The sequence below is a fragment of the Staurois parvus genome, unplaced genomic scaffold (genome assembly GCF_062004578.1).
Source record: "Staurois parvus isolate SC_StPar_1 unplaced genomic scaffold, SC_StPar_1.0 ptg000321l, whole genome shotgun sequence".
Classification (NCBI taxonomy): Eukaryota; Metazoa; Chordata; class Amphibia; order Anura; family Ranidae; genus Staurois; species Staurois parvus.
The window spans coordinates 4,002,370-4,028,841 of NW_028318117.1; the positions used below are offsets into that span (position 1 = coordinate 4,002,370).

Consider the following 26,472-nt stretch of genomic DNA (forward strand, 5'->3'; position numbering starts at 1 on the left):
CACCCCTCAACCGCTGCCCCTTTTGCTACAGAAGAAGTATTCACATGCCATGGCTGTGATGCATTGCATCTTGGCCGTAACAGAAATTATACCCCCTGACAGGTTCAGAGAGCAGTACCGCCCACCGAGCATGACCCATTCAACTAAATAGGTCCACACTGTAACCACACACAACTCATGCAGTTGCAGTGTGGATGTCTTGTATTTTGGGGGTTAAAGCAGGCAATGAGGTGGCAATACAATACTTCCTCACCATCTGTCTGTTCGAACATGGATCACTGTTTGGAGAGCAAAGCAAAGGGAGCAGCAGCAGAGTGACACCATGCTGGTTCAACCAACAAGGAAATGTAGTACTAGGAAACTTACTAGGAAACTGCTTTTTTGAGTTTTTGTGGGCCTAAAGTTACCATCTGGCACCTTATGGTGACCACAATCTTTTGAATGTGTCTAAATCCAAGAGCAAAAATACAATACAAAGCAGATTACCATTCTTTAAATGTGGTGGCTGCAAGTTTTTTTTTCTATTTTGTTCTTTTTTTTCAGGTTTTTTTCTTCTTTAAAGAGGAAACTATTCTCTTCTTTTTTGGCTTTGCTGCCATGAGCCATCATGTGCAGATGTGGTGAAGAATTCTTCCTGGCCTTTGGGTCCTGGCAGAGCCATTTGGCATATTTGTGCACATGCAGGAAAGTTTCTGTCTATGCGCAATGATGACAAAGGTTTGGGACTTTTATAACTGCTGCCTTTGCACATGCAAAGGAGCCAAGTTGGGTATAGCTCTGTGGGATGTCGGGTTTTTGTTAAAATCCCAGGACTGTTGGGAGGTATGGCTAATTTACAGTGGGGCAAAAAAGTATTTATTCAGCCACCAATTGTGCAAGTTCTCCCACTTAAAAAGACGAGAAAGGCCTGTAATTGGCATCATAGGTAGACCTAAACTATGAGAGGTAAAATGAGAAAAAAATTCCAGACAATCACATTGGCTGATTTGGATAGAATTTATTTGCAAATTATGATGGAAAATAAGTATTTGGTCAATATCAAAAGTTCATCTCAATACTTTGTTATATATCCTTTGTTGGCAATGACAGAGGTCAAACATTTCCTGTAAGTCTTCACAAGGTTGGCACACACAGCGACAGCCCCAAAACATCACTGCTCTAGAGGAGATCTGCATGGAGGAATGGGCCAACATACCAGCAACAGTGTGTGCCAACCTTGTGAAGACTTACAGGAAATGTTTGACCTCTGTCATTGCCAACAAAGGATATATAACAAAGTATTGAGATGAACTTTTGATATTGACCAAATACTTATTTCCCACCATAATTTGCAAATAAATTCTTTCCAAATCAGCCAATGTGATTGCCTGGATTTTTTTTCTCATTTTGTCTCTGTTGAGGTCTACCTATGATGCCAATTACAGGCCTCTCTTATCTTTTTAAGTGGGAGAACTTGCACAATTGGTGGCTGACTAAATACTTTTTTGCCCCACTGTATGTTTGATATTATAAGATAGAAATAGAGAATGATAGAGATCTCAGTGTGATGTTGTACGGCAGAACAGTCAAATAACTTATGTAAATACAATTAATTACCATTTTTGTTCTGTTGTGCTCAGTTTGCTCAGTTACTTGCTTTTATGGGGATGAATCCAGCTGAGCAGAGCTTATAAATGAACAAATGACTATTTCAGCAAGAAGAATTACATATTAATCCTCTTTGAAAGTGGTAATATAATTCAGCTGGAAATGTTTAACCTTACTTTAGTCATGCCTTATAGCTCAGATATAATGTATCTTAATGTGCTCCATAATGGATGAAAATATAGTGCTGAAAATATAGCAAAGCTAATTTACTGTTCTCTATAGTAACAATATACATGACATTCTATCACCATTTCCCCATAAATCAGTAAAAGCATCCTAATTCAAAAGCTAAATGTCTTTCCTTAATGAGTGAGAACATATAAAACAAGCTATAAAAGATAAAAGGTTGGATAGATTGACATTGTATTCTTTTCATAATACTTAATATCAACAACAATTGGGATTGCACCTTCCAATGATAGGACTGGTTGCATAACAGGGTGGTTGCAGAGGATTCACACTGCCATCTTTAATGACCACTGTGCTATGGCACTAAAAGTAACAAAGATTGTAATTCCTCAACTCTTGCTATTCAGTATCTATTTCTACTGTAGAGGAGAAAACGTTGCCTGAAGAATCCTCCAGCGTTCTGAAGAGTTGGATTCTTAGTCAGCTGCTGTGCTCTGTGGTTTCTTCTGCCAGACCCTACCTTACTACAGGACACAGTGGTGACAATAGGGGCAGGTGGATCGCCCCACTCTCACATAAAGGTTGAATTGTGTGATAAAGTCACTGCATGCAATACTTGATTGTTTATTGTTTATCTCTACAGTAAATATTATGAGAAAGAAGCTTTACTGGCTGATCCAGTTTGCGGTCCGATCTTGGCAGTTCTTTTAGGTAAGACTAAAACGAGAATCATGGTTTATTAGGTATAGCCAAATACATTTAGTGCAAATTTTTGTAAAATGATAAGTGGACTGGGCTGTCAAATGCTGATGGTCCTGCAATTGTCAGTTTTATAACGACTAATATATGGGGTTGATTTACTAAAACCGGAGCACTCAGAATCTGGTCCAGCTGTGCATGGTAACCAGTTAGCTTCTAACTACAACTTGTTCAATTAAGCTAGAACAATAAAACCTGGAAGCTGATTGGTCCGCCCAATCCTACATTCACAAAAGATCCTTAGATTATTTTTTACGGGATGCAAAGTGTTTTCTGAATGGAGGAGAGGCAGATGAATGACAAGATCGCCCACCTCCATTCACAGATATTTTTACATATGTCTAATTAAATGCAGATTTATCAGTATATTGAGAGGTAAACTGCTGGAACCTAAAATGCAAAAACGCAATGTGAAATGGGTTTGTATTTTGATGTGGACCTACCTTTATGGTTCTGTCCTTAAAGTGTTACTAAACCCACAACAGTAAAATGAGTCTGTATATGCAGTAAAACATGCTTGTTATACTCACTGTGGAGCTTAAAGGGTTAATCCTCTGCATTGTTTAAAAATGCTGTTTAAGCCTGACTTCTCTGATTCTTCCCTTCTTCCAGTGTCTCCCTCTTATCTCCCGATAAGACATATGTGTGGTGACACTCTGCACATGCTCAGTTTAGTGTGTATTGCTAGAGAGGTTTTTGTTTTTCTTGGGAAAGTGCATGTGATCAGCACAGGGCCTAGAGCAGAAAGAAAGCTCCTCCTACAATTTTTAACATGTGCTGTGCTGGATACTGATAGAAGTCACAAGACTGCTCTAACTGCTAATGAAAAAAGGTATTAAGCAGTTTATATTTTCAAAATAATTGCATTTCCATGGGGTGTGTACTGTGGGAGACCAGATAACACGTTAAAAACTGATAAAATTATGTTTTTTGTGCTTATATGGTCAGATCCCTGCCGAAGTCCCTTTCCTTTTCTTACTAATACTTCATAGTGGTGAATGCATGTATGATAATGACATATTCTGTGTTTGAATTTTTTTTTTTCAGATGCTTTATTTATATTCTAGTATTATCTGGGTTTATTACAGTGGTTGCATTTTATTCACATGGTTTAAATCTATTGAAAAAAAACCTTTTCTTCAACCACACCCCTAGCAGTGTTTTGTTTGCCTCAACCTGTCACTGCCACTTAATCTTCATATAATAGAGATAAATATATATAAAAGGCATGTGAAATGGAAAGAAATGTGTAGACTGAAAGCTACCATTCCATGGTCAATCACAGTTCTCACAATTCAATAATACTTGTGCTAATACTTCTTTTAAAGTAAACTGAATGCATGTAACAACTACTTTAGTTCAGGAACAAGAACAGTGATGTGTATTCTTAAAATTACTGTATTGCACAGTGGATTCAATTCTCCTTGTGTTATTCTGCAGTTGGACCTTGTGCATTAGAATACACAAAGCTAAAGACAGCAGATCATTACTGGACAGATCCTTCAGCTGATGAACTAGTGCAGAGACACAGGATTCATGGAACTCACACTCGCCAGGACTCAAGTCCCTGCAAGCGACCCGCCCTAGGTGTATGTATCCTTGTCTTTTATCCAACAAAGTATATAGGTCGTTTGCTGATGCTTCATAAACCATATGTGTTTGTTTTAAGCATAATTCATTTTCTTTGGCCTTGTATTTCTTTATGTGTAGGTTAATGATTTTTAATTTCTGGGGTCTTCCAAGATTAAACATTGCTGATTAGAGCAATCTACACCACTTCAAATACATTATTGGCTGCTGATTAAATGATTATCAGTGTTTCATCTTCAGTAAAATTATACTGTATGCTCGCAAATAAAGCAAACCTACTTTGGATTCATCTGATTCAGTAATGTTGTCGTGGTTAGCACTGTTACATTGTAGTAGTGAAGGTCTGGGTTAATTTCTTTATAGAGAGAATAATATTGCCAGCCTAATATTTGTATGTTTTCTTAATTGTCTGGGTTTTCTCCTGCACACATTTCCATAAAGGCTTGTGTAAGCGGCAAATGCAGAATGCTTTCAGGTACATCAAACTTGCATTTGAGAATTATTTAAAGCCTAAAGCCTCGTACATATGATGAGAATATTGGACAAATGATCATTCGTTTTTGTTTTGCATGCTAGTCTCATATCGAAAATGAATAGGTTACTAGAGTTATGAGAATTCTTGTACGACAGAATACAACTTTGGAAGTGATGTAATCTATTGTATTGTAATGTATTCTTTCCTTTCCGAGCATGCACGGTCTTGGTCACTTTTTTATGGACAAATATTGTACTATTTAAACAAAAATGGTTCATTCTGTTATCGAGAAAGAAAAATTGAAGTGCTTGTCCCTTTGGATAATTTTGCATGAACTGTTGTGATCGACTCTCGAAAGCTGTGTACTAATGATCAGATTATTGGATGATCGCTCAGAAAGCAGTATTTTTCATCCTAATTTTCTCATTGTCTGTACTAGACTAAAGTGTAGGAAAAAAATGCAAAACTCCCCCCAAAAAAACAGCACAAGGGGCAGTATCTACATTCAACGAGAATAGTTAGTTGTGCTTCAATTGAAGTCCAAAGACCTGTAGAGCCCAAAAGGGCAGAATTAAAAGTTACTCACATGTAGTGGGATGTTCCAACCAACAGTCCCAGATTTTATTGTACTTTCAATACTGATATGGACTGGGTAATGTGTTAAGAATGTAAGGATGCTCCATCGTGTGATGGAAATGAAAATTATCAACCTACAGAGAACAGAATTCAAAGACACCCTGAAAATCAAAGTGAAAAAATGATCCAGCAGGCTAGTCCATTTTGCTGAAATTTCATTGCAGGAACTCAAAATGGTATGCAGTAGTTTGTATGGTCCCCACGTGCTTGTATGCATGCCTGACAACATCAGGGCATGCTCCTAATGAGACGACGGATGTTGTCCTGGGGTATTTCCTTCCAGGGCATCACTGGTCTCTTGGACAGCCTGAGGTGCAACCTGGCGATGTTGGTTGGACCGAAATATGATATCCCAGAGTTGTTCTGTTGGATTTAGATCAGGCAAGCATGGGGGCCATTCAATAGTATCAATACCTTCATCCTCCAGGAACTGCCTGGATACTCTCGCCACATGAGGCCAGACATTGTCATCCACCAGGAGGAACCCAGGACCTACTATACCAGCGTAGGGTCTGACAATGGGTCCAAGGATTTCATCCAGATACCTGATGGCAGTCAGGGTGCCATTGTCTAGCCTGTAGAGGTCTGTGTGTCCCTCCATGGATATGCCTCCGCAGACCATCACTGACCCACCACCAAAACCACCATGCTGAATGAGGTTACAGGCAGCATAACATTCTCCACGGCTTCTCCAGACCATTTCACATCTGTCACATGTGCTCAGGGCAAACCTGTTCTCATCTGTGAAAAGCACAGGGCGCCAGTGGCAGATCTGTTAATTCTGGTGTTCAATGGCAAATGTCAATTGAGCTCTATTGTGCTGGGCAGTGAGCACAGGGCCCACTAGGGGACATCAGGCCCTCAGGCCACCCTCATGAAGTCTGTTTACGATTGATTGGTCAGAGGCATTCACACCAGTGGCCTGCTGGAGGCCATTTTGTAGGGCTCTGGCAGTGCTCATCCTGTTCCTACTTGCACAAAAGCGCAGATACTGGTCCTGCTGGTGGGTTAAGGACCTTCTACGGCCCTGTCCAGCTCTCCTAGAGTAACTACCTGTCTCCTGGAATCTCTTGCTTTAGAGACTGTGGTGGAAGACACAGCAAACCTTCTGGCAATGGCTCTTATTGATGTGCCATCTTGGAGGAGTTGGACTGCTTGTGCAGCCTCTGTAGTGTCCAAGTATCACTTCATGCTACCAGTAGTGACACTGACCCTAACCAAATGCAAAACTAGTGAAAAACAGAAAGATAGGTAGGGGAAAAAATGTCAACAGCCTCCATCTGTAAAACCATTCCTGTTTTAGGGGTCGTCTCATTGTTGCCCATCTAGTGCACCTGTTCTTAATTTCATTAACACTAAAGCAGCTAAAACTGATTAACAACCCCCTCTGCTACTTGACTGCCCAGATCAATATCCCAGGAGATTAATTGACTTGATGCTATATGCTGATTAAAAAGTATTCCTAATTTTTTTGAGCAGTGTATATAAGATGATAGCATTTACTTCTGATAACCAGGCTTGGAAGGTAGGAGGGGTAGCTTGCATCTAGTCTTGCGTGATCAGCTTTATTGCAGTAAATAAACTTTATGTAGGAATATTTTCATAAATTTATCTATGTAATACAAATAGTGCAGCGCTTAAATTACATCAATACAGCCATAAATAGTGCAATTCATATCATAAAGTGCATGCAAAAGTAAATACATCTCTAATTATGCACTATATTATATTGTAAAGTGAACAAGTGTGTGTAAATATATGTAACTATTCAAATATTGCACCATTAAAGTGAAAAAAGTGCTAGTGCAACAATATATAACCGTTCGTAAATTATATAACCATTCAAAAAATGCACCATTAGAGTGAGAATAGTGCTAGTGCAACAATGTCAGTTCATGAATATTTCCAATGATTAGCAATCTCCACTGCAAGTGCAATGCGGCAACGTGAATCCAAATTATTGAGCCAATCGTCACTGTAATTCCTCCACCCATATGCATTCACCGGTAAACAAAAGTAAATAGCCAAATAGACACTCCAGCTGACCTAGGGCATCCCCTTTAGCTCCTCAGCCTGGGTAGTATTGATAGCCAAATGTATCTTATTTAAAAAATGCTTAGTTACTGGTAGGTGTGAGTGTTACATGCAGATAATAAAAATTTAAACCAGGTAAGAGATTTCCCCGCAGGCAATTTTTTTTTAAGCTGTAGCTGTGAATTCTGTGTCTACCATTTCCGTAGACAAATGATTTAAGGATGGAATCTATACATTTAAAGTACTTTAGTGGTAAATACATAGGGGGATGCCACAGAAGGTATAGGATCTTGGCCAAAAGAGCCATTTTTATTAGATTAATTCTACCCATGACACCCAGTGGAAGTTTATCCTATACCTGGGTTCTGAACTTGACCAAAGCCTATAGATATGTTACGATGCGTGATCTGAGGGTGATCTCGTAGTGCATATGCTCAAATACAGTTAGGTCCATATATATTTGGACACAGGCACAATTTTAGTTTTTTTCAGGTATTTACCAAAACACATTAAAGCTATAGTTATATAATGGATATTAATGAAAAGTGCACACTCTCATATTTAATTTGAGGGTATGTACATCCAAATTGGAGGAAAGGTTTAGGAATTACAGCTCTTAAGAGTAACCATCCCCCCTTTTTCAAGGAACTAAAAGTAATTGGACAATTGAATCAAAAGCTGTTTCATGGCCAGGTGTGGACTACTGCTTCGTTATTTCTTCATCAATTAAGCAGGTAAAAGGTCTGGAGTTAATTGTAAGTGTGGCATTTGCATTTTGAATCTATTGCTGTGAACCTACATCATACATTCAAAGGAACTGTCCATGCAAGTGAAACGGGCCATTGTAAGGCTTCAAAAATGAAACAAATCCATCAGAGAGATAGCAGCAACATTAGGAGTGGCCAAATCAACAATTTGATACATTATAAGGAAAGAAGAACACACTGGTGAGCTCAACAACATAAAAAGGCATGGACGTCCATGGAAGACAACAGTGGTGGATGATCGCAGGATCCTCTTTATGGTAAAGAAAAACCCATTCACAACATCCAGACAAGTGAAGGACACTCTCCAGGAGGTGGTTGTATCATTGTCAAAGTCTACAATCAAGAGAAGGCTTCATGAGAGCAAATACAGACCATTCATAAGTCTGAAGAATAGAAAAAAGAATAGAAAAACCAGATTAGACTTTGCCAGAAAACATCTAAAAAAGCCAGACCAGTTCTGGAAAAGTATTCTTTGGAACTAAAATTAATCTGTACCAGAATGACAGGAAGGAAAAACTGTGGAGGAGGCATGGAACAGCTCATGATCCAAAGCACATGTCATCTGTAAGGCTCCATGCACACTGAGCGTATTAATAACACTGGTAATGTTAGCTGTGTAAAGTCACATTAAAAATTTGAGTTATTCAGCATTTTATAGCGTTTTTGTAAAGAAATTTTTTTTTACCCCAAAAAAATCCAAAAACACTGATTTGCTGCGATTTACCACGTTTTACCACGTTTTTCAGTGTTAGAGCATTTTTACAGTTAAAAAAACTTCTCTAGAAACCCACCAGTTCTGGGGGTTTTTTCCAGACAAAAAACGCCCCTCCTAAAAAACGTTGATTACAGTCTATGTGTGTATGGACACATAGGATAACATGCTGGGGAGTTCACTGGCTGTAACAAAAAATATCAAAAGCCAAAAACAGCAGCTATAAAAACATCCAGTGTGAATGAGGACTAAAGCTGGGTGGAGGCAGTGTGATGGCATGGGCATGCATGGTTTCCAGTGGCACTGGGTCTTTTTTGTTTATTGATAATGTGACAGAAGACAGAAGCAGCCAGATGAATTCTGCAGTGTTTAGAGATGTATTGTCAGCGCAGATTCAGCCAAATGCAGCAAAGTTGATTGGACGGTGCCTCACCATACAGATGGACGATGATCCAAAACACACTGCAAAAGCAACCCAGGAGCGTTTGAAGAAAAAGAAGTGGAATATTCTGCAATGGCCGAGTCAATCATCTGATCTCAACCCAATTGAGCATGCATTTCACTTGCTGAAGGCAAAACTAAAGGCAGAAAGATCCACAAACAAAGAACAACTGAAGACAGTCCAGCCACAGTTAGAGCCTGGCAAAGCATCAGAAAGGAGGAAACCCAGTCTTTGGTAATGTCCATGGGTTCCACACTTCAGGCAGTCATTGCCAGTAAAGGATTCTCAACAAAATATTACAAATGAACATTTTATTTATGATTATATTCATTTGTCCAATTACATTTGAGCCCCTAAAAATGGAGGGACTCTGTATGAAAATAGTTGCAGTTCCTAAAATTTATACTTGATATTTATGTTCAACCCCTTGAATTAAAACTGAAAGTCTGCACTTCAAATTCATTTGGATTGTTTCATGTTAATTTATTTTGGTGGCATACAGAGCCAAAAATATGAAAATTTTGCCTGTGTCCAAATATATATGGACCTAACTGTACGTCAATGAACTAACTCTGGCGAGAGGAAGAGATGCTTTTTCTACTGTGGAAGGAAAGGTGTTATTGAGGAGTACCTGGGACCTGTCACAATTAATTTTTAAACTGGACTGTTCCCCGAATTGCTCAATAGTTAGCAGGGTGGCCAGCAACAAGAGACCAGGATCCCCTAAGTAAAGGAGCATATCATCAGCATACATTTCAATGGTCTTGACAAATGGGCCCACTCACAGACACCGAAGAGAGGGGTTAAATCTAAAGGATATGACAATTGCTTCTAAAAGTAATGTTGCATTATGGAAATGTAGGCTTCTCCTCCAGTGCATAAAAGTTAAAGCAGTTTGAAGCTGCTGTGGCATGAGCTTTAATAACTGTTAGGATTTTAGGTACGTTTTACCAGCCTATGTTGTCAAGTATTTACAAAAGTTTTTATTTTATAGATTTATTTTCTTCCACAAGCTCATTTTAATTGTCTTCCATACAAAATTAAAAATACTATATGTGCTATGGACATTAGATTGTTTGTTTCTAACTTATATAGAATAATGCAAACTATAGATAATATGGCTAAAGACTGACACACATTGATAAGATTTACATTGCAATTTTAAAGACTATAGATTCCCTTTAATAGAGGTCTGTTGTCACTAATTACTGCTGTTTATGCCAGGCTCATGGGAGCTCTCTGTGGTTCTGAAAAGGCTTATCCTTGCTCATGCAACTTAGAAGATGGATGAAATAGCCGTGTTACATTGATTTTGCTGTGTTCTGGAGGTCTTTATTCTTGGGAGCCATTAATGACTGCAAAGGCTACAGAATATACACAATGACACGGCGATGCAAGATGGTATACAACTTAGAATACAAGTGTACAATCCAAACAAACACGTTGCTGCATTAGAAATGGATGTGTGTATAAGTGTGTCCTGCAGCGACCCTCAGTTGGAACCGAGCAGAATCAGCAAGGGAGAATGTCCCCAGCACACCGAGGATCACCAATATGGGTCCAGAAGTTTTAATGAATGATCACACAGTTACAGAAAGGCAACGTTTCGGAGTTTTGCAGGACCCCTTCATCAGGCATGTGATGGTCACATGCCTGATGAAGGGGTCCTGTGAGACTCCGAAACGTTGCCTTTCTGTAACTATGTGATCATCCATTAAAACTTCTGGACCCATATTGGTGATCCTTGGTGTGCTGGTATACAGCTTAGATCTCAGAATATTTTAGGGCAAACCCCAAAACATTGCCCATTCTTTAAATACACTGCTCAAAAAAATAAAGGTACACTTTTTAATCAGAATATAGCATGAAGTCAATTAAACTCCTGGGATATTGATCTGGTCAGTTAAGTTGCAGAGGGGGTTGTTAATCAGTTTCAGCTGCTTTGGTGTTAATGAAGTTAACAACAGGTGCACTAGATCGGCAACAATGAGATGACCCCCAAACCTGAATGTGTTTACAGGTGGAAGCCACTGACATTTTTTTACCTTTTTCATATTTTCTGACTGTTTTTCACTAGTTTTGCATTTGGCTAGGGTCAGTGTCACTACTGTTGGCATGAGGCGATACCTGGACCCTACAGAGGTTGCACAGGCAGTCCAACTCCTCCAGGATGGCACATCAATACGTGCCATTGCCAAAACGTCTCCCAGCGAATCTCCAGAACGTGGAGGAGATTCCAGGAGACAGGCAGTTACTCTTTGATAGCTGGACAGGGCCGTAGAAAGTCCTTAACCCATCAGCAGGACCAGTATCTGAAAGGGTCTGGAGAAGCCATTGAGAATGTTGGGCTGCCTGTAACATCGTTCAGCATGACCGTTTTTGTGGTGGGTCAGTGATGGTCTGGGGAGGCATATCCATGGAGGGACACACAAACCTCTACAGCAGGCATCACTAAATGAAGGACCAGGATCTGGATGCGGACCGAGTCACTGTCCCATCCAGACCTATGCAGTCCTGCCATTTAAGAGCCTTTTCTTACCCCAGTTGTCTCGCGGTCATCCTCACAGAGCTGACAGCGGGAGGCAGGACAGTTCTGGATGGAGGATGGGAGCTGCCGGAGGTTAACAAGCAGGTGATTGGTTGCTACGATGAAGGGCAGTCCTAGCAATCAATCACTGTGTAAGATAGGACAGGGTGGCGAAGTTAAAGGGGCTAAGGACATTAGTGTTAAGGGGGTGCTGAGAACAGTAATGTGGGGGGGCTAAGGACTGTGATGTGTGGGAGATGAGGACATTAAAGTGGGAGGAGCTGAGAACTGTAATGTGGGTGCTGAGGACAGTAATATGGGGGGCTGAAGACAGTAATATGGGGTTTGAGGACAGTAACGTGTAGGGGGGCTGAGGACAGTAACATGGAGGGGACTGAGGACAGTAATGTGGGGGCTGAGGACAGTAACATGGGGGGGTCTGGGGAAAGTAATGTCGGGGGATGATGTAAAAAGGGGCAGAGTCCTCTGCAGTGAAGGGGCTGAGGACAGTACTGTTGGGGGGGGGGTTGATGTCAAGGAAGTGTGAGAACACTACTGTGAAAGGGGTGGAGGGGGGTGATGTAAAGGGGGAGCTGAGGACACTCATCAAGAGGGATCTTGCTTTGAATGAGGAGGGGACTGTGATGTGCAATGGGGATTGAGGACATTGATGTGAAAACAGGTTCAGATCTGTACATGTGCATTTGGTGCACACATTGTGGGTAGGTCAGCACTACCTGCTAGAAACCTGAAGAAGTCCCCGGCCCTTTTTTGTTTCAAAATCACACCGCAGCAACATGTGGTTTGGCACACATGACAATGCACGACAGGGGCCTACATGAGATTTGGACTTCTGATGCATGCAAATTGTACTGCCAGACCTTGGTGAATTTTAATTCAATACCCCTGCTCTACAGGCTAGACAATGGCAGCCTGACTTCCATTAGGTATCGGGATTAAATCCGTGGACCCATTGTCAGACCCTACACTGGTGTAGTGGGTCCTGGGTTCCTCCTGGAGCATGACAATGCCCGGCCTCATGTGGCGAGAGTATGCAGGCAGTTCCTGGAGGATGAAGGAATTGATACCAATGAATGGCCCCCATGCTTACCTGACCTAAATCCAATAGAAAAACTCTGGGATATCATACTTCGAAATACCCCAGGACACCATCCTTCGTCTCATTAGGGACCTTCTCCAGACTTTGTCAGGCATGCATACAAGCATGTGGGGGCCATACAAACTACTGAGTACCATTTTGAGCTTTTGCAATGAAATTTCAGCAAAATGGAATACCCTGCTGCATCATTTTTTCACTTAGATTTTCGAGGAGGTCTTTGAATTCAGTCTTCTGTAGGTTGATAATTTTAATGTCCATCAAACGATGGGGCATCCTTACATTCCTAACACATTGCCCAGTCCATATCAGTATTGAAAGTACAATAAAATCTGGGACTGTTGGTTGGAACATCATATCCAGCATGATATTTTTCCCTATTGAGATCTGGTGTGTTTTCAAAGTGTTCTTTTAATTTTTTTGAGCAGTGTATAATCCATCTTCTGTGATGACAAAAATGGCAACTAAGGAAAAATTAAAAAGGTATAAATGTCCTCTGTCAATAAACATGGTGCAGCACCTTCCACAAATAATGGATTACCAGGTTTACTGACATTTGATCTGCATGCGCATTTTTTATTTTTGTCCTTAGGCTATGTTAACAGTAATTAGCACTTTTTTTAGTATTTATCTACTTCATTTTATTTAGTGACTAAGTAAAAGAGAAAATAAAGACAATACAAGTGCATAGTGAAATACGCTGATCAGTCATAACATTATGACCATTCACCATAACTCGTTGAGGCATGGACTGCACTAGACCTCTGAAGGTATGTCGTAGTATCTTGCACTAAGCCATCAGTAGCAGATACTTTAAGTCCTGTAAGTTGTAATTTGAGGCCTCCATGGTTTCGACTTTTTGTTTTAGCACATCCCATAGGTGCTCAATTGGATTGGGATCTGGAGAGTTTGGAGACCAAATCAACAGTTTAAACTCATTCTTGTGTTCCTCAAACCATTCTTGAATTCATCAGACTAAGCAACCTTCTTCTATTGCTCGGTGGTCCAGTCCAGATGCTGGTGCCCATTGTATGTGCTTTTGGCTGTGGACACTGGTCAGCATGAGCACTCTGACCAGTCTTTAGCTACGCAGTCCCATATACAACAAACTGTGATGCACTGTGTGCTCTGACTCCTTTCTATCAGAACCAGCATTAAAGTGCTTCTAAAGGCTGAACATTTTTTCATTCTACAAGTAAAGGTAAAAAAACTTTCAGCAGCCTCCTAATACTTACCTGAGCCCAATCTTCATCCAGCACTGTGCATGAGAGCCTCAGCATTCCCAGGTCTCTCTCTCTCCCCTCATTGGTTGAGACACAGCAGTGGAAGCCATTGGCTCCCACTGCTGCCAATCACAGCCAGTGAGCAGAGAGCGGGGAGCAGGACTGAGTCCCATAGACACACAGAGCTGGCTCAGGAGCAAGCATGCATGAGTGCCCCCAGTGCAAGCAGCTTGTGCTGGGGGCACTCAGTAAGGGGGAGGGTCCATAAACCATTGCACAGAGCAGGTAAGTATAACATGTTTGTTATTTTAGAAATAAACTAAATATTAAAAAAAACCTTTAGAACTACAGTAACTCTTCTTTTGGTTCGGACTACACAGACCAACCTTTGCTCCCCACGTGTATCAATGAGCCCTGTCATTGGTTCACTGGTTTTCCTTCTTTAGACCATTTTTGGTAGGTCCTGACCACTGCACACTGAGAACGTACCACAAGAGCTGCAGTTTTGGAATTGCTCTGACTCAGTCGTCTAGTCATTACAAGTTGCCCCGTGTCAAAGGCGCTCAAATCTTTATACTTGCCCATTTTTGCCCAAGGACAACATGTTCACTTGTTTGTCTAATATATCCCACCCACTTCAAGATGCTACTGAAACAAGATACCTGGTCATAATATGGCTGATCAATGTGCATCTGTATATATTCACTTCTTGTTATGTCAAATGTAAGAACAAATGTAATTTTTGTAGTAATAATGTTTTATGTGTTTAATTAAAAACTTTAGTTATAAAATTAAATGTTTACAATTTAGACATTTGAATCACGGAAGTATATTTGTAACAAGTCCAAGGTGCATAAGTCTAGAAACTATTTTTAGCAAAAACAGCTGGAATGGATTAGTTCCTCTATTCTGTTCTAAAAATAAATTCCTCTAAATCTAAAATAATACAAACAATCGACATTGAACAGCCACAAATGACACATTCTTCACAGAAAAAAGTAAACCCTGGGATTGACATCACTGGCAATATTTTCTGACCTAAAAAGACAAACACGCAGACGTATGCCTTTGATTCTGAAAAGCAAATACCATTTAGAATAGATTGTAAGTGAGTGGAGTAAGGGATAGTATGAGTCACCAATGATTATTTATGGAAGATAGAAGGGCAAATTCTAAAATCAAAGAGGAATTATATGTAGCAGAGAAACAAATGTTCTCCGTGTTTGAGGAATGTGCCCTGAAGACTTGATGATCTGCCAAGGGGTCAGTCATTCTCCGAATACTTGAAATGTAAGGTATTTGAAAGCTGAATTAATCAAATGGCTGCAAAATCAAATATATATGACTACAGAGGAATAAGAGCAAATACATTTGGAATAATTTCCCCAATTAGGTCACCTTAGAAACATTAAGACCAAATATATAGTCAGACCTTTGCAGATCATCTAGCTTTATCTGTGGTTAACATTTTCCCATTGTCTTTAACCACTTGCTGACCGCCAAATGTAAAAAGACATTCACAATTATGTGCCACTTTGTGTTGGTCTATCACATAAAATCCCAATAAAATACATTTACGTTCTTGGTAGTAACATGACGAAATGTGGAAAATTTCAATGGGTATGAATAATTTTTCAAGACACTGTACTTGCTGTGACAAACTACTTATTGAAAGAAGCTTTCCACTTTTCACAGATTAAGAAGCGTCATTCCAGTGGTAGCATGTCAGAGGACAAATTTGCAGCATCGGCACGGGAATATGTTGAGTCACTTCACCAGAATTCCAAAATACATCTACTCTATGGGAAAAACAATGTACTCGTTCAACCGGTAAGTAAACATATATTTCTGCTAAGGTCATCAGATTTCTGTAGTCCCATTTTATATATACCTATATAAGTTATATATAATATTAGGGGTCAGGAACAAGGACAATTGCAACAAGCAAGCATAGACTGCTTGAGAATTTTTTTTTATTGTACCTGTTGCCTTGCTCTTTAAATCTGAGGCTAATCTCCACTCCTGGGGCAGTCAGATCATTTTGATTTAGGCTGACCTGGCCTGGTAGGCAGCTTGGCAATTGGGAAAAAGCCACTGCTGTCAGAGATCAGAATGTTGATGCCTAAAATTGGTAGCAGAATAATGACAAGATTCCTTTAAAGCAGACCTGTTCAGGTGTGCACCACTAGAAAATAACTAAACATGCTACACTCCTGTGCATTATAGTTTTATAAAATGAAAAGAGGGGGTGCAGCACTAGTAAACTCCACAAAAAATAAAATGTAAAAGACCATAAATATATAAAAACAATAAATTCACATATAAATCATGCGTAATAAGGTGATACTTTGAAGATATATGCACCACTAAATGTGCGGCTGATATCATGAAGGAGGTGTCAGACTCAATCAACTATATAAAGGTAAGTCCAAAGTGACAATGTGAGTGAGATCTCAGATGATCTTCAGACATCCAATGACTAGAACCATGGAAGAGGTGAGAAAATGGGTATAGATTGCGCACTCACCAGATACACAATCTTTATGCGCATTTGTGTTGTATAACCACAGAACATCAGATGTCCTCAGATAGGTCTGGTCAGATCTGGTCATGTATCACTCACCGCCCCATGGTCACACTCGGGAATGTTAGAAAGCCACAGAGGGTGATGGCAACTACTAGTGGGAAACGTTTGAATATAGAAAAACCAGTGTGAATTTTCTGGATTTAATATTGATGAACTTAGATGGTACTGTTGCAACTTCATCTTTCTTTAAAGCAACAGACCGCAATAGCTATATTCCCACTAGTAGTTGCCATCACCCTCTGTGGCTTTCTAACATACCCAAAGGCCAATTCCTTAGAATAAGAAGAAATTGTACCTCCCTGGATACCTACTTATCTCAAGCCTCTGTCCTTAAAAATAGATTCATGGAAAAGGGATATGAAGAATTACACCTTACCCGGACCATGTATGAGATAGCAAATATGGACAGAAAACTATTACTGGCTGATAACACATTGCATAGGCCACCTAAAATCTGCCCCTTTGTCACTATGTTTTCCAGACAGTATAAAACGATCTCTAGGATAATAAATCAGAATTGGAAAATTTTGAAAGGAGATCCAGTTCTAACCAAGATTTTACCAGATAAACCTGAGATCACCTATAGGAGAGCCCAATCTCTTAGAAACCTGATAGCCCCTAACATCATTAATCCACCTAAGAAAGTCTCTTTCCTTGACAATATGGTTGGGTTTTTCCCATGCAATAAGTGTATCATATGCACATGTAATGGGAGAAGGAAAAAGAAAGTTGAAAGTTTCACTTGCCACCACTGGCAAGACTTTTAAGATTAAGAATTTCATATCATGCTACAGTAGGCATGTTGTTTATCTTTTACAATGTCCTTGCAATAAGCAGTACATCAGACGTACTACTAGGAGGCTCAGAGACAGATTACGAGAGCATATTAGTAACGTGAAGAAAGGCTATAAGGAATATTCGCTCTTGATGCACTACAGAATACATCACAATAGGGATCCATCTTCTTTGATGTTTGTGGGGATTGATGTAGTGCAAGCCCATTGGAGAGGCACCAATAAAAGAAGAGCGGTGTCGCAGATGGAAACCAAATGGATTTTCCAGATGGATTCCATGCGTCCACAGGGGCTTAACATAGAACTGGATATTAATTGTTTTATTGATAATAGTTGAGTATTTTTATATATTTTACTATTTTATAAACGCATTTATACATGCATTTTTTTTTTCTATTTTATCATTACTGTTTCAGGTCTTGGCGAAGTCTATATTTATATATTTTTTTAATATATATTTTTTATATTTTTAAACATTTTATACGCTTTAGGATGCGGACATCATTTTTTCATAACTTTACCTTACATATTGTAGGTTCTTACATGGTCTTCTTCTTCTTTATCAGAATTACAGTCATGGCCGAAATTGTTGGCACCCTTGATATTTTTCCTGAAAATCAAGTATTTCACACAAAAAAGGTATTGCATTAACACATGTTTTGCTATACACATGTTTATTCCCTTTGTATGTATTGGAACAAATATAAAACAGAGGCAGAAAAGCAAATATGACATAATGTCACACAAAACCCCAAAAATGGGCTGGACAAAAGTATTGGCACCCTTAACTTAATATTTGGTTGCACACCCTTTGGAAAACATAACTGAAATCAGTCGCTTCCTATAACCATCAATAAGCTTCTGACACCTCTCACCCGGAATTTTGGACCACTCTTCCTTTGCAAACAGCTCCAGGTCTCTCTTATTGGAAGGACACCTTTTCCCAACAGCAATTTTAAGATCTCTCCACAGGTGTTCAATGGGATTTAGATCTGGGCTCATTGCTGGCCACTTCAGAACTCTCCAGCGCTTCTTTGCCATCCATTTCTGAGTGCTTTTTGACGTATGTTTGGGGTCATTGTCCTGCTGGAAGACCCAGGATCTTGGACGCAAACCCAGCTTTCTGACACTGGGCCCTACAGTGCGACCCAAAATCCTTTGGTAATCCTCAGATTTCATGATGCCTTGCACACAGTCAAGGCACCCAGTGCCAGAGGCAGCAAAACAACCCCAAAACATCATTGAACCTCCACCATATTTTACCGTAGGTACTGTGTTTTGTTCTTTGTAGGCCTCATTCCGTTTTCGGTAAACAGTAGAATGATGTGCTTTACCGAAAAGCTCTATCTTGGTCTCATCTGTCCACAAGACGTTTTCCCAGAAGGCTTTTGGCTTACTCAAGTACATTTTGGCAAACTGTAGTCTTGCTTTTTTATGTCTCTGTGTCAGCAGTGGGGTCCTCCTGGGTCTCCTGCCATAGCGTTTCATTTCATTTAAATGTCGACGGATAGTTCGCGCTGACACTGATGCTCCCTGAGCCTGCAGGACAGCTTGAATGTCTTTGGAACATGTTTGGGGCTGCTTATCCACCATCCGGACTATTCTGCGTTGCAATCTTTCATCAATTTTCCTCATCCGTCCACGACCAGGGAGATTAGCTACAGTGCCATGGGTTGCAAACTTCTTGATAATGTTGCGCACTGTGGACAAAGGCAAATCTAGTTCTCTGGAGATGGACTTGTAACCTTGAGATTGTTGATATTTTGCCACAATTTTGGTTCTCAGGTCCTCAGACAGTTCTCGTCTCCTCTTTCTGTTGTCCATGCTTAGTGTGGCACAGACAGACACACAATGCAAAGGTTAAGTGAACGTCTCTCCTTTTTATCTGCTTTCAGGTGTGATTTCTATATTGCCCACACCTGTTACTTGCCCCAGGTGAGTTTACAGGAGCATCACATGCTTGTAACATTCTTATTTATCCGCAGTTGTGAAAGGGTGCCAATACTTTTGTCCAGCCCATTTTTGGAGGTTTGTGTGACATTATGTCGAATTTGCTTTCTTTCCTCCCTTTTTTTGTTTTGTCCCAATACACACAAAGGGAATAAACATGTGTATAGCAAAACATGTGTTAATGCAATACGTTTCGTGAGAAATACATGATTTCCTGGAGAAATATCAAGGGTGCCAACAATTTCGGCCATGACTGTATTTAGTTTATGGATTCTTATTATCCCAATTGTGATTTTTTTATATTACTTATTGGTTATTTATTATGGGATGTGCAATAATGTCTGCACCATAAGGGGACAGATATTATATCTGCATAATTTTACCCCTGTTTCTATAATATATTATATGGGCTCATATGTTTTTATCTATATGTTTTTATGCTATTTATCAGAATGACATTAGTCTTATTATCTTAATTGTGATGTATCTATTTATCTTGTAGTATTCTTATTATTGATTATTTTTTATGGGATATGCAATAATGCTGGTACAATAAGGACTATAATATTGCTGATCGTTATATTTACAGGATCACCAGAGGTACACCTATTTGCTATATATCTATATGGGTATTTTAAACCACTACTATCACCTTTAGACCAGAATATTAAAGTCTATTTGGGTGCAGATGGCATAATTTCACTTTGACCCAGTGTTAATTGAGTTTCTATGTGTGTGCATTCACGGGATCGTTTCCGTAGCAACACACCCCTCCCTGGTGATCCTCGCTATGTCTGCCTGTTAGTTTACAAGACGCTCGTGCATGCATGGTTAACCGGGCTTCGCCAAAATTGCGCCCATCGCTGAGACATCCAGCATTGGGAAAATGGCACACGATAACGACACATGCACCATTTCCCTTATTTAAAGGACAGTGTAGCATCAACAGCTGTAAGCTGAACCCCTATGACTACGAGCCATAGCTCGAAACGCGTCAGCCCAGAGCTACAGCAGGTTGACGCCACGCGGGGCCCTGGTGACCATCTTGTTTTGGTCAGTATTGCTTTTATTACTTCCACTATGTTAACTTGCCTTACTTTTGGAATAAACATCCTTGAAATACTGCACTATTGGCCTCTTTTGAGCTCCTGTGGGAGCTGGCTACACTTGCAGAGCAGTCATTCCCGAGTGTGACAGTACCATGAGGTGGTGAGTGATACATGGCCAGATCTGACCAGACCTATCTGAGGACATCTGATGTTCTGTGGTTATACAACACAAATGCACATAAAGATTGCGTATCTGGCGAGTGCGCAATCTATACCCATTTTCTCACCTCTTCCACGGTTCTAGTCATTGGATGTCTAAAGATCATTTGAGATCTCACTCACATTGTCACTTTGGACTTACTTTTATATAGTTGATTGAGTCTGACACCTCCTTCACGATATTAACCACACATTTAATGGCGCATATATCTGCACAGTATCACCTTATTACGCATGATTTATATGTGAATTTATTGTTTTTATATATTTATGGTCTTTTACATTTTATTTTTTGTGGATTTTACTAGCGCTTCACCCCCTCTTTTCATTTTTGTCTGCTTGAAGGTCTTATATGGTACCTTTTGGTGCATAGCCGCTGACATATTTATACTACATTGCTCCTAGCGCTCACTTACCCCACTTTTTTATTATAGTTTATACTTTTATTCAAGTTCCTATATGTGATTGAAAAGTTATTTGCAAATAACTTGAAGGTAGAAGGGGAGAATGAGTGAAATAGGGCTGATAAGGGTGAACTAAGGGTTAACAAGGGGATAAATAGACAAATGTAAATTTTTTTTTTAACTTGCCAGGTTGTTTTAATGGAAAGCTGTCAGGAACCATTAACCAGGCAGAGGCAGAAAGTGCAGGTAAAATCATACCTTTTAATGAAATAGCAAATATAACATAGATCAGGAATGTAGTCAAAACAGAAGTCAGGGTTTGGATGCCAGAGCAGGTTATCAGACGAGCCAGAGTCAGGAAACCAGAAGTCAGCATAGTCAGGAGCCAAAAAGCAGGAACAGGAATCAGAAGAGAAGTCAGCCAGACCGAGTTGTATATAGGAACACAGCAGGAACACACTGAAGATCATAGATGACACAAGGGCAAGGAGGAAATGAGCTAAGCTGCTAAAATAGCAAAAAGGGCTGGTTGTATGCTGGACTAATGAGGCAGGTAATCATATCCTGGTGAGTCACTGTGGAGACAACAAGTAATTAACCGACAGCTGAGCATCTTCTGAGCACTGAAAGAAATGAGCTGCTCATTAAGTAGCAGGAGCCCAGCCCAGACAAAAGCATCTGCTGATTGAAATTCAGCCCTTTTTTCCCGTGGATTGAGCACTGCCAATCTGACCTGAGAGCATTGCAACTGTGATTGCCTATCTTCCTCTTTTCTCTCTGTTGTAGTACTGAATCACGTAAGCTCGACCCTCCAGGGGCCCTGCCCCTTTTCTCTTCTTCTCCCCTTTTCCTGCTCTCTCAGCCTCGTCTTTTCCTGACCCCTCCTTTTTTCCTCTTTTCCCTTCTGCCTATTTTCTTACCCCTTTTTTGCCCAGTTTTTGCCATTTGTTTTTGGCCATTGTTTTGCAGGGCCAGATGGTAACCATATGGTAACCCATCCCTATGCCACATTACATGTTGAAGTGTGGAGCCCTCGTATTTTCCTGGGCTCCAGATTTATCTCCTAGCTTTCCCCAGTGTGGGGTAATGTTTGGAACTGTATACCAAGTACTCTTGATTTTTCCTTGGGTCTCATTACATATATAGTTTTCCAACTCTAATGACCTCGCATGTTATGACGTTACTGGTTATTTTCAGTGCCCACATCGGGGTGTTCTTACCTGTTCCGTTGTACTTTCGTAACCCAGTTTGGTTGCCTGTTTATTTTTTTACTGTGTATCCTACTTTTGTACACTTGTAAATTCCAATAAAAATATAGTACCAGAAATTCAGCCCTTTGATCAGATGATTTGAACAGAAAAGATACAAAAGTAACCATGCTACTTTGTATCTCTGTTTTGCGTCTGAATTGTGTTGATAAACACGGAGTCAGACAATAATTTTTTTTAACAGCTGCAGCTGCTAGAGCTGGTGAATGTACACAGCAACTCCCGGCTTCATTTTCAGAGCTGAGAATTGTCGCAAGTTGGGAGGGACGGATGCAGCAATGAGGCAAAAGGACTTAACATGCTACATATGTCCTGTGTACTATGATGACGGCTTTTTTGGCTATGGTTAGCATGTCTGGTGTCTTCAACTGTGTAAGTAATAATACACAGACAAGCATGTGTACTAAGATATTATATTCAGCACCTTGGTTTGCATTGCATTGATGACTAAAACTTCATAATGCTGAATTTGATGTACCAGTAGATTTATAGTTATTTGTCCTGAAATATATACAATTTTGTGATGTTTAAACTCTTCTGTAGAAAGAAGATATGGAAGCCATTCCTGGATATCTTTCACTTCATCAGAGCGGGGAAAATTTGACATTAAAATGGACTCCTAACCAGTTATTAAATGGGACTCTGGGAGAATCAGAACTTGAAAAGAGGTAATACCATGACAGTAACAGCGTAAGGATTTGGCCGAAGGGGTTCAATAAAAATCACCCAAACTAAAACAAAATAACTAAAACTTAAAGCCCAACTCCTGCCAAAAATTTCTATTTTTGTATTTGATAAAAGCAGGAAAGGATTTCAGCTATTTACTGCTGTCTGTATTCCTGTTTGGGAAATTTCTCTTCACTTCTGTCAGGACAGGAAATAATGGGATATCTCTGTAACTGAGACAGACTGTAACAAAAACACATTCTGAGTTGAGTGAAGAGCTTAGAAATTCTGGCAATGCATTTCTATAGAGCCACCACATCACTTTCACTTTCAAGGCGAAAGCCAGCTGAAGAAAATGGACACTGCTATTGCAGCCATTAGCTTGTGATTAATGGTTCACTCTTTGGACTTACATAGTAGGTCCAAAGAGCTGAACAAGTTAAATACCTAATTCAGCTCTGTACATACAAAGAAACATGGGGGAGCTCAAGTCCATAATGGGGATAGTATTGACATAGGCCTAAAAGATGGTTTACACCCATGTGTCCTCAAAATGTTGAGCTCTGTTATTTCAAAGCCATGGTTTTAAATTTTTAGACTTGGGTGGTACCACTGGATTGAGAGTTTACTAAAAGACCATGTAGAAGAGGTTTTGCATCGATACCAATTTTTGGTTGAAGAGTACGAGTACCAATATTTTCAGGTCAAGTAGTTTCTGATACTGTACTTGTCATAGCCTGAGTTCACAGGAGCGGTGAGGAAACCTCCCTGCATTGATCCCATGCTGAGTGGAGAGTGGGAGAGTAAGGTGTGTGGGGATGTATACCTTGGTGTCGTCCATCGGAGGATGGAGGTAGATGCTCCAGATTCTCAGCTGTAGGAGAGGAGAGAAAGCCATGGCATTTGAAATCGCCCTTCATTCCCACTCTCTGCTCACTAACTCATCATAGGATCGGTGTAGGGAGGTTTCCAGCACCGCTCCTGTATGAACTGGGGCGATGACAAAGTCAAATGCTTTTCCAACATCCAAGTATACAATATCTACAGCCAATCCTTTGTCTAAGATTTTGTTTATGTCTTCATAAAAAGAAATAAGATTTGTTTGCAACTTCGGTCTTTTGTAAATCCATGCTAACTATTGGTTAAAATGTAGTTTCTAGTAGGGATGCACTGATACCGGTATCAGTGCCGATACTGAGTATTTTCATGAGTATTCGTACTTGTGAAAATGCTCAAAATACCCTAACTAATAATTTTACGTCAGTACAAAATGTATAAATGCAAATTGCACCGCATAGAATAGCAAGCAGCCAGTTCTGTTGTGGAAGGGAAACAGTGGAGTGTCAGAAAAAAACATCTTCATATGCTGGGCTGTACTATAAAAATAAATAAATAAATAAATATATATATATATATACAGTCATGGCCAAAATTGTTGGCACCCTTGATATTTCTCCAGGAAATCATGTATTTCTCACGAAACGTATTGCATTAACACATGTTTTGCTATACACATGTTTATTCCCTTTGTGTGTATTGGGACAAAACAAAAAAAGGGAGGAAAGAAAGCAAATTCGACATAATGTCACACAAACCTCCAAAAATGGGCTGGACAAAAGTATTGGCACCCTTTCACAACTGCGGATAAATAAGAATGTTACAAGCATGTGATGCTCCTGTAAACTCACCTGGGGCAAGTAACAGGTGTGGGCAATATAGAAATCACACCTGAAAGCAGATAAAAAGGAGAGACGTTCACTTAACCTTTGCATTGTGTGTCTGTCTGTGCCACACTAAGCATGGACAACAGAAAGAGGAGACGAGAACTGTCTGAGGACCTGAGAACCAAAATTGTGGCAAAATATCAACAATCTCAAGGTTACAAGTCCATCTCCAGAGAACTAGATTTGCCTTTGTCCACAGTGCGCAACATTATCAAGAAGTTTGCAACCCATGGCACTGTAGCTAATCTCCCTGGTCGTGGACGGATGAGGAAAATTGATGAAAGATTGCAACGCAGAATAGTCCGGATGGTGGATAAGCAGCCCCAAACATGTTCCAAAGACATTCAAGCTGTCCTGCAGGCTCAGGGAGCATCAGTGTCAGCGCGAACTATCCGTCGACATTTAAATGAAATGAAACGCTATGGCAGGAGACCCAGGAGGACCCCACTGCTGACACAGAGACATAAAAAAGCAAGACTACAGTTTGCCAAAATGTACTTGAGTAAGCCAAAAGCCTTCTGGGAAAACGTCTTGTGGACAGATGAGACCAAGATAGAGCTTTTCGGTAAAGCACATCATTCTACTGTTTACCGAAAACGGAATGAGGCCTACAAAGAACAAAACACAGTACCTACGGTAAAATATGGTGGAGGTTCAATGATGTTTTGGGGTTGTTTTGCTGCCTCTGGCACTGGGTGCCTTGACTGTGTGCAAGGCATCATGAAATCTGAGGATTACCAAAGGATTTTGGGTCGCACTGTAGGGCCCAGTGTCAGAAAGCTGGGTTTGCGTCCAAGATCCTGGGTCTTCCAGCAGGACAATGACCCCAAACATACGTCAAAAAGCACTCAGAAATGGATGGCAAAGAAGCGCTGGAGAGTTCTGAAGTGGCCAGCAATGAGCCCAGATCTAAATCCCATTGAACACCTGTGGAGAGATCTTAAAATTGCTGTTGGGAAAAGGTGTCCTTCCAATAAGAGAGACCTGGAGCTGTTTGCAAAGGAAGAGTGGTCCAAAATTCCGGGTGAGAGGTGTCAGAAGCTTATTGATGGTTATAGGAAGCGACTGATTTCAGTTATGTTTTCCAAAGGGTGTGCAACCAAATATTAAGTTAAGGGTGCCAATACTTTTGTCCAGCCCATTTTTGGGGTTTTGTGTGACATTATGTCATATTTGCTTTTCTGCCTCTGTTTTATATTTGTTCCAATACATACAAAGGGAATAAACATGTGTATAGCAAAACATGTGTTAATGCAATACCTTTTTTGTGTGAAATACTTGATTTTCAGGAAAAATATCAAGGGTGCCAACAATTTCGGCCATGACTGTATATATATATATATATAAAATACAGCTCAGCATATGATATATTTGACAGTCCATTGCCCCCCCCCCCCTCCCCAACAGAACTGCCCAAACAAAACACTTACCTCAGCCGCAGCCTCCAACACTTCTGGGAGCTCAAACTCACATGATGCACTCTTCACTCAGAGCATCACTTGTGGCCCCTAAGAATATTGGAGTTTGGGGTTGGATCTCTTTGGGCCAACTGTTTGTTCATAACATGTTGCTTTTTTTACATTATCATCTTTTTTTATTTGTCAAAGTCTGCTCAACTGCTCGCATTTGCTGCTGATTGGCCTGCCGTTGTCCTCTGCCCTGTTCCTGTCCCATGAAGGCGGGATAGACACCAGAGGGCAGGCGGAGTGCAGCTGTATCACTCCGCCGCCTATTGTAAGAGGCCTGTAGCTGG

At 40.2% G+C, this 26,472-nt stretch overlaps 1 protein-coding gene across 2 annotated transcripts in view; it reads left to right on the top strand.

Moving 5' to 3' along the window:
- The window catches only part of SGSM2 (small G protein signaling modulator 2), a 475,991-nt gene that overhangs the window by 328,001 nt on the left and 121,518 nt on the right, over window positions 1–26,472 (top strand). For both annotated transcript variants that reach the window (XM_089683765.1, XM_089683766.1), the window contains exons 5-8: window positions 2,420–2,487; window positions 3,976–4,124; window positions 15,754–15,888; window positions 22,873–22,997. In XM_089683765.1, the coding sequence (XP_089539891.1) occupies window positions 2,420–2,487; window positions 3,976–4,124; window positions 15,754–15,888; window positions 22,873–22,997 (477 nt within the window). The remainder of the gene's footprint in view (window positions 1–2,419; window positions 2,488–3,975; window positions 4,125–15,753; window positions 15,889–22,872; window positions 22,998–26,472) is intronic.